General features: G+C 43.0%; 1 protein-coding gene across 4 annotated transcripts in view; it reads right to left on the bottom strand.

Annotated features, from left to right (window-relative positions):
• The window catches only part of bcl11ba (BCL11 transcription factor B a), a 189,778-nt gene extending 181,376 nt beyond the window's left edge, over positions 1–8,402 (bottom strand). For 2 of the 4 annotated variants that reach the window (XR_012098158.1, XM_073039201.1), the window contains exons 1-2: positions 8,222–8,402; positions 2,811–3,152 (exon numbers count right to left, since the gene is read on the bottom strand). Coding sequence is in view for 1 of the 4 variants with exons in the window: in XM_073039201.1 (XP_072895302.1) it covers positions 2,811–3,152; positions 8,222–8,276 (397 nt within the window). In the remaining 3 variants the exon portion in view is untranslated. The remainder of the gene's footprint in view (positions 1–2,810; positions 3,153–8,221) is intronic. The other 2 variants (XR_012098159.1, XR_012098160.1) reach the window with 2 other exon arrangements.
• Between the last annotated feature and the right edge of the window lie 747 nt (positions 8,403–9,149).

Raw genomic sequence — 9,149 nt, forward strand, 5'->3', positions numbered from 1 at the left:
GGTCCAAAAGACACTTCACCACACGGGCAATCACCGAAACAAAACTGAATTCTTCAACATTTTCCTCCAAGTCATTTACATCCTGAAAATGTTTAAATGCTAAAATAAAACAGTTCTCTGCATACGAAAGCTTTTAAACCTTTTTATTTATAAAAACAATGAACCCATGTACATTACTTCACGATTTTTTGCTCTCTTTTTGCATTACTTCTGTAAATTTTATACACAGTGGATTCCAGTTAATTGGGCCATTGGTTAATTCATTCTCATTCTCCCTCTCTCTCTCTCTCTCTTTTCTTAAAAATACTTTCAGAATTCTTGGGACAACTCTTTAAGAACAAAAACAAATCAAGAGAATTGCCAGGGTACCCTTTGTTTATTGGAGACACGATGCCACTTAAATGGGACAGGAGATTGTCGCTGAACAGGTTCTAACTAGTGTCAGTCACGCGCACTTGTGTGGCCATTAAATGCTACAGCATGCTTAGAGCAGACAGTTTAAAATGACAACAGTTGCGTGCACTTGTGCTTAAAAAAGCAGTGATTTCTGTCATTGATAGTGGGAAACAAACAGAACGACAATTTGGAACTGTTTTGCTCACTGCGGTTTCAAGCTTCCAGGCTTGGAGATGTCAGAAATGTCTGGAAGTGAAAATGTACCGATTTCACTACTTCAACAAGTTAAGAATGATGAAGAATTTTACGGTATCAATAATCATCCTGAACGTTACAATGAAAATGAAGATTTGAAGGATGAAATCACCCACAGCATTGTATGAAGTCAATCCTATGCACTAGGTGTTTGCACTGATTTTGTTCATTTACAATCAAAAGAACACAATGTGGATGAATTTCTCCATTGATAAATATTAAGAATTAATACAGTTCTACAGCACTGTAACAGTATTAGTAATGTTCTAATTTGTTCTGTACGTTATTTAAATACATAATTTGTTTTTCAGTTTGTCCTTTATATACCTTTTAACTATTTCCATGGAACGTCAGGTAATTGGGGTAGCCGCTTAATTGGGTCAAAATGCACTGGTTTTGATGTGTCCCAATTAACAGAATCCACTTTGTTTATTTCTTATATTTCTTCGGTTTCATGACATTCACCGATGATATTAAACCTGATTCTGATTCCAAAAGTATGCCAGCACCAGCAATAATGCTTTTTTAAATAACATTAAGAGATCACAGAAATGCACTGCAAACACTTATTCTGGAGATTTACGATTAAGCAGCACACAGGACAGAAAATATACAAACCCTGAATTCACGCACATGGATAGGTGTGCATGCAAGCATGTGCATGTACATACACACGCACGCATGCACAGATAAACACAGATACACCCACAGAAGCTCCGGGGAAACGCTGAACACTGATCAAACGACCCAACAACATGAAGCCAGCAACTCTCCCAGATCTCACTTGCTGTCACGGGACAATTTAAATAACACGCTTCTCAGATGCCGTCATTACGCCTGCTGGGACAGGTACAAGCCAAGCATTCAGACTCGGAATACCCTCGGGTAGATGGTGCGGAGCCATCGTCATGAACCGCAGCAGACCCTCTGGTGAAGTCTGCAGGAGAAAGGGGTTCTGAGATTTGCACCCCGTCATCATGAGGGAATAGCAGGTCAGGATACCACTGTGTCCTACAGGGAAAACTACCGGAACGTCCACATTCAGCTTCCTCGGTTCATCCAAACTCCAATCTTGAAGAGCTTTGTTTTTAATGCAGATATAATTTCACTGAACCCATTACACAACTTAGTATTTGTTTAGATAGTTTCCCATACAGCTCAGTAGCCCCTACACAACTGAGCAGTGAAGTAAAAACACACACATGTGCAGTATAAAAATCAGCCCCTATAAACAACGTCAACAAGGAAATCCAAACCACGCTGCCTCCGCCCTTAACTTTCATTTTGCCTGCGTGGGTTCCTTTGTTGAATAAAGGTAAGCCTTCTTTCTGGGTTAGGCAAAGCTGACTTCCTGGGCAAAAGGTAAAGGGCTCCTTTCTAGAAATCAGGGAAAGAAGTCCCTTCTGGAATCCAGGCACAAAATGAGAATCGTTACTCTTAAACAAAAATCAGTTCCTACTCTTCCCTGTGTCAGGGTGACAAGACAAATATGATTTCCCTCCAAAGACATAAACTAGCCAACACAATAAAGCAGGTATCTTGCACAATATTCCAGAACACCGTTTTCAAAACAAGAGAGTAAAATATCAGCACTATTCATGATTAAAGCAATCTCTTCTTAACATCATAGTCAGCAGTGTCAATACATCCCAGACACTTTCTGGAGCAACAGTGGGGAACCATAACTAAAACATCAATGCTTATAATAAAGGCACACAAAGGTATCAAGAGGGCAGCCTGCGGAGAAAATGCGTGCATGTGCACGCGCGAGCTAGGATGTGTACGTACAGGTGAGGCGTGCTACACACAGTAACGATGAGAGAGTGCCAAAGCAGTTTGTGCACAGGTGTGTTTACCCTCTACCACATCCCCCCCATGTCGTATCGAGAGTGGATCACTCACAAAGTGGTAGTTTGAAGAAAACCTTAGGAAAACTTTTAACCAAACTCTGCCTTGATCTCTCAACTGTGGCGTGGTATTGTTGTGGCTGCACTCACGTCACAGAGTACAAGAGCACGCACGCGAGCACACGCACACACACGTGCACGCGCACGCACACACACATACACGCGCGCGCACACTCGTGCACGTGCACACACACCTACATGCACACGCAAGAAGCCAATTATCACCTCACTGAGGGGTATCTGACACACTACCTCCAGCAAGGTTTTCCTGCTTGGGGCAAATTCCTTTCGTGGGTGTTAGCAGCCGATCATCTTCCTCGGGGGTGACTTGGATGCCAATCTCGACGGGTTCAGACACCCTCCTGGGCTCCGGGTGAGGAGGCGAGGGACTGCGTTTATCCACTGCCTTGTCAAAGCAGCCGGCCGCCGCGCTGCACTGCTTCTTCTTGTGCTCGATGAAGATGAGGATGTCAGCCAGCGGGAAGTGAGCCTGGCACTGGCCGCAGGTCAGCAGGTCGTGGTCTCCGCCAGCGGGGCCCGCCATGGACGCATCCTCCTCGTCCGTGCTCGCTGCCTCCACATGGTTAGCCTCTGCTTCGTGTGGGACCAGACAGAGAGAGTGGGGAAGAGAGGGAGAAAGGAGAGCCATCTTTTAGATAAAGTCATCTCACAACTCAGCCATTAACATATATAAAACCCAATGATATAACCCATCATTATTATAAATAATTATAATATTCACACATGTTGCATCCTATACTGTTAATGTAGTTTGTGTGTCTCTCTTCATTTATGAAAGAATTGAATTCTATTATATAATAACTTTATTTGAATGACACAAGCAGATTATATTTCTGCCTGTACAGATTCGGCATAGTAATTTTTTGAATCTATGTGGGGAAAACCTTCCTAATGTAACACACATGTTTACGTAGATATAACCCCGACTTAATAAAGAAATTTTACTAGTGTGTGTATCTATGAATGCGTCTCTCTATATAAAGAAAAAATGCATTATACATTTGCATTGATAAATTATTTCAGATTACGCCAAAAAAAAATTGGCACAGCCATCATATTAGCTGCTGATATATCCCAGCCAAGCAGAAAGATTTAAAAATACATATATTTTATTTGAAATCCTGCGGGACATGCTAGGCAGAGGGAGGCAGAAGGCGGGAGGTGTCCCCTTTTCCTTGCATTTATCTGCACTTTACAGTCGGCAATCTGAGTGAAGGGTGGTGCAGATATTTTCTTTTTGCTGGATGATCTACGCTTCAACGGAAATCCGCCAAAAACAAAGCCTGAAGTGCAAAGGCCTGCTCTCGAACAATGTCGCTGATAATCATAAATCTGGACAAAAAATGCTGCCCCAACTTCCTGCCTAATTCAGTGTCATTTTATGCCCCAATTTGGGTTCACTCCTCGTGTTTGTTAACTCACTCAGTCGGTGATGATTGGCTGGGTAATTATTCTTTGGGAGGGGAAGCAGGTAGGAGGGGAAGGGTCAGACACGTACATCACTACCCTCCCCAATTTGCTTTCAGAACTATGTGTAGATTCACAGACAGCCAACAGGCTGTAACTCCTCAAGTGCAGAGGATGGGACCGCTGCTGAAATATCGATCGAGTCTAACATTCCCTCCATTCCAAATAAGAAATGCCACTTTAACAGAGAAAGTGTCACAAGTGGTGGCGTGCACGATCCTTTTGCGGAAACCGCTTCTACCTCCCGGCCACCAGCAGGTTTTAATAATAAATAATTATTTTAATAAATAATTTTTAGGTTGTGTTTGTGATAAAATATGTACAAGCACGTTTCTACGTTAATGGGGTACAACAGGGGTGCGGGGGGGGGAGGGGAGGAGCAGGAAAGAGAGAGTGAGAACGATAGGGAGAGATGGAGGAACGGCGCGAGGTTGGGAAACAAAAGCACGATGAGGAATACTCTGATTCATCTGCCTCCCCCAGCCTCTGTAGCGACAGGAGTGTAACATTGTACTGCTCTGCACAGACAGTCCCTCAAAGTTCAACAACCTTGCGCTGTCACCGAATTACAGGAAGCCTCATTATTTCACGGGTACAATTTCGTTTTTTCCGTCACTTGAAAGGACTTAAACATATTTTCAAGGCTTATTAATGGGCACCAAAAGCCTCCAACAGAACGGCAGCAACAAACAGATTTGTGAGACCGGAGAAGTCGTATTTATTTTCTGCTAAATAATACGAGTGTGTGTGTGGGGGGGGGGGGGGGGGGGAAGCCGTCGTATAAATCTAGGCCAGTGACATATATTTTACATATGCACACTACAACGCAGAGTGGTGACACCAGCTCAATAAAAATATTCTGCATTTCATACGCAAAATAAAATCTATGATATTTAATATCAGAAGACTCAAAAAATGGCAAATATCCTCTTGGTGGCTGTTCTATCATTAATCAATTCCCACATCTGCTGTCACTTTTGGAAGAAAATGATGATATTCATCTAACCTTACTCATTGACGTGTGTACAACCTGCTGAGTGTATCCTCTCTGCATTAATTTATTTCTAAATAACTTGCTTAAGGCACTTTTTGTTATATTCCGGGTTTTATAAGCACGAAAAACCAGTGACGGAAGGCTGAGATGTGGAAAGGGCACCCCTGATCGTTCCCTGCTCATCGCTGGCCTGGGGTCTGATCCTCCCTGGAGCCAGCCAAACAAGAAGACAATCCCTTCCTGCCTCAATTCCTCACCAGCGCTGAAGAGAAAATTCATATTTTTTATCACCTTCAAAAGATTTCTCCCTCGCACAGACGATGTACAATTAAAAAACAAAACCACATCAATGAAGCAGCACAAAGTATCTCTGTAAATACGACAAATATTTCTCTGCCCACCACACACAGAGATCTTTTTTCAAACAGAACGACAGTTACACTCTTCCATATTCATTATCAGGTGCTGAAAACCTTTGAAATTAATTCAAATAAGAATAACAATACCAACATATTTCTTGGGAACGTTTCAATCCATTATTTTAATTATAACCTCTGTCTGGAATGATCCAAGTTCCTCTGAACAGAGTGTTTTGGTTTAACAGAACTAGCATTATGTTTCAGAGGTTGCTACTGTATAGTAACAGCAGGCAAAATGCAAAAACAGGTAGTCTTTTTTGAATAAAAATATAAAAAGAATATGTTGCATTGAAAATAAGTCCAACGGCGAGTGTTGTATAGATCTAGAGGTGCATTATTTATGTATGATGGTCAGACAGGTAACAGCCCTGGTCAATGGATCAGAAGAAGCTGTAACACAGTGATGAGTTGACTTGGAGCGCCCCTTAGCGGTAGCCGCGCGTCGCTGCCGATCCCCAGCGCGGGACACGCGCTTTAAGTTAGAGCCCTGGACAAAGTTTAATAGATAGAATTGCAACTGTCTAAAACGCGACCGAAAATCGAAAATCTTAATCATCCTGTTCTGCTTAGGATTCGTTTCGGCAAAGAAAAGGGATGCATCATAAATTGTGCGCGAAGGCCCCCGATTGTTGTTATTCTCAAAAAATGGAAATTTTAGACTTGCTAACGCGCACACTATGCCCCAACCCCCCAGCTCTTTATGCAAAAACAAAGACAGGCAGGAGTCCAACTCAGACCTGGTGCAAACCCAAGTTCAATGTCTAATGCTCCATCTCCGCAGCCGTTCAGTAACCTTCCCCGCCAGACCGCGCGCAGGATGCTTTAACGTTGTATTCACACACAAAAAAACACGTTTCCATTGCAAAGTATAAACTCGTGCAAAAAAAAAAACGCACACCTTGCACATTGGAACCCGTATTTAAAATATTTCCAATTCTTCAACCCCCCCCCCCCCCACACACACACACACACACACACACCCTCCCCGAAGCACACGCTGCACTCGGACTCTCCGACAAAGCGGCAGGGTTAAGATTCAATCGGTAAAGCACTGCACTCCGCACGAATCGCTGTGCTCGGGGTCCGCGGTGCTCAGGAGCACCGATGCAAGTTGCAGGTCGCGAATACACTGGGCAAATGGGCTCAAGTACAGCGGCGGGGGTACTGTACTGCAAATCTCTGTCACGGGCGAAAGGTATTGGAAAAGGAGGGAGAGCGCCAGATTCCTTCTGGTATTCCCGAGCTCGGGATTGACAACGAGGGAAGAGCAAGTTTGGGCGGGGGAGGGGGGGGGTAGAGAAATAGCTAATCCCACAAATGTGTATTTAAATAAATGAAACTTAGAGCGGAGAAAACGTGGCTTCCGATTTCCAAATCGTTTATTTATCGCTGAAATGCATTCGCTGAATAGGGCCGGAATCGTTTTCAAGGGACAAATTCCTAATTTTCCTCCCTATCTCCCCCTCCCCAGCAAAACATCGCGCTGTCAAAAGAAAATTAAGAACTGCAAAGCCTCAGACTCGTCTACCTTTACAGCGAGTTACTGAGCTCTCAAATAAGAAGTCTGCGCTTTATAACAACATAAAGACGGAAGCGTAAAGCAAGAGTGACTATTCTATATTCTTTTAGTGAAAAATACACACAATAAATAGCAGAACGTCTTGGATTTATCCCCTATTTAAACAGTGCTTCCATTCAAACAATTTTAATATCTACAAACAAGAAGCATTCTCCAATCGTATCTAAATACATTTACCTTTATCCAGTTTGCAAAAAATATGCAACCGATCTTCAACAAAAAAATAAATGAGATTCCAACCTCAGCACGGAGACGCATACAACCAGCAGCAAAAATAAGAAACATTTTTGGTTGGAAAGAAGAAATGCAATCGCAATTATTTTGGGGAGAGGAAAATTATAATCTCCAGAATTTCAGGCTAACAATAAGAAACAGATCGCTTGTTTGGAGGGGTTACCTCGCTGGCTGCCTCCGCAGCGAAATGGATTTATGCTATTTCTTTTTCGGGGAGGGAGAAGAATATATTTATTTAAATTTTAGCAGAATAAAAATCATAAATATTCCGACTTTCTCCTTATTTGGCCACGTTTCGAACGTTGCGATCGCCGCGTTCCATCCACTGTCTCGCGCTGGGCAGCCCCGCTCACGCGCCACTTGCAAGTTTTCAAACATTTTCTTTTTTTTTAAAACACCCTCCCAAAAAAAAGCTACAAAAATAAACAGTACAACGGAAAAGCGGGCACCCGCACAATGATCCATGCAAAAAGGATAGCTCCAACTCTCAACTGCACAAACTTTTTTTTTGGAGGGGGTTGTTTTCAGCAAAATTACAAATTATAAAAACACGGAGGAGAGGGAAAAATTGTAACTAAAGCAAAAATTGTAAAGCGACATCCAGTTGCTACACACAAAGATCCGCATACAAAGCTCCAAAGGCATAAAAAGATTGCATATTTTTAAAAAATCTTTCTGAAATATATTAAAGCGCAATTAATTTCCTTCAAATCGATTTAAAAACTAACTCTGCAGAATTAAAACTCTGAATGTTTTGTTGTCATCCCGACTATTAGAGGCAAAGTGTGCAACTGCACCTTAAATTTCCCTTTAAAAGAGAAGCAACCCCAAATAACAATATCTACAGGCTGAAATATTATTTAAATATATGCATATTATTAAAATAAATCTATTTTATTTTGCAATGAGGTAGATTTCTTTCGTCTGTGTGGGTTTTTTTGTTACTTACGCGAAAATTCCCTTTTACTTAAATGCTGAGGGTTGCCTTGCTTGCGGCGAGACATAGTCGGTCACATCTGGAGCGGAAAGACGGAGACTCCAGAGAAAAATATCTTCATCAGAGCCCCTGACAGAAAATAAATTGGAAATAATGCAAAGATGGCGGATGGAGATGGATTGTGGGATAGCCGTCAGAAGAGAGAGAGAGAGAGAGAGAGAGAGAGAGAGGAGAGAGAAGAGAGAGAGAGAGAGAGAGAGAAGAGAGAGAGAGAGAGAGAGAGGGGAAGAGAGAGAGAGAGAGAGAGAGAGGGGGAAGAGAGAGAGAGAGCTGCTACCACACACACATACACATTACAGCAGCAAACACACACACACACACACACACACATACACACACACACACACACACACACACACATACACACACACACACACACACACACAAACACATTCAAGTTCAAGTGCGGACGTGACGCGCCCGCGAACTTGAACGTCAAGGCGGTGAATTGGCCGCCAGCTCAATGAGGGCTACTACTGGCAGAGGCATCACAGTGTAGACAGCGAGCCTCTCATTCACTCACTCACTCAATCGTCTCTCTCCATCTCTCTCTCCGCCTCTCTCTCTCTCTCTCTCTCTCTCTCTCCTACACACACACATACACACACGATCTCTCTCTCTCTCTCTCTCTCTCTCTCTCTCTCTCTCTCACACACACATCTTTCTCCCTCTCACATACGATCTCCCCCACACACATACACACACAATCTCTCTCTCTCACACACACGCACGCACTCACTCACTCTCTCTCTCTCTCTATCTCTCGCTCCTCTCGCTCTCTCGCTCTCTCGCTCTCTCGCTCGCTCTCGCACAACAAACACAGGCGGGACCTGATGCAAAGATGTGTTTGCATCAAGACTCTGTATTTCAAGACATTTAT

The sequence above is a fragment of the Hemitrygon akajei genome, chromosome 3, assembly GCF_048418815.1.
Source record: "Hemitrygon akajei chromosome 3, sHemAka1.3, whole genome shotgun sequence".
Taxonomy (NCBI): Eukaryota; Metazoa; Chordata; class Chondrichthyes; order Myliobatiformes; family Dasyatidae; genus Hemitrygon; species Hemitrygon akajei.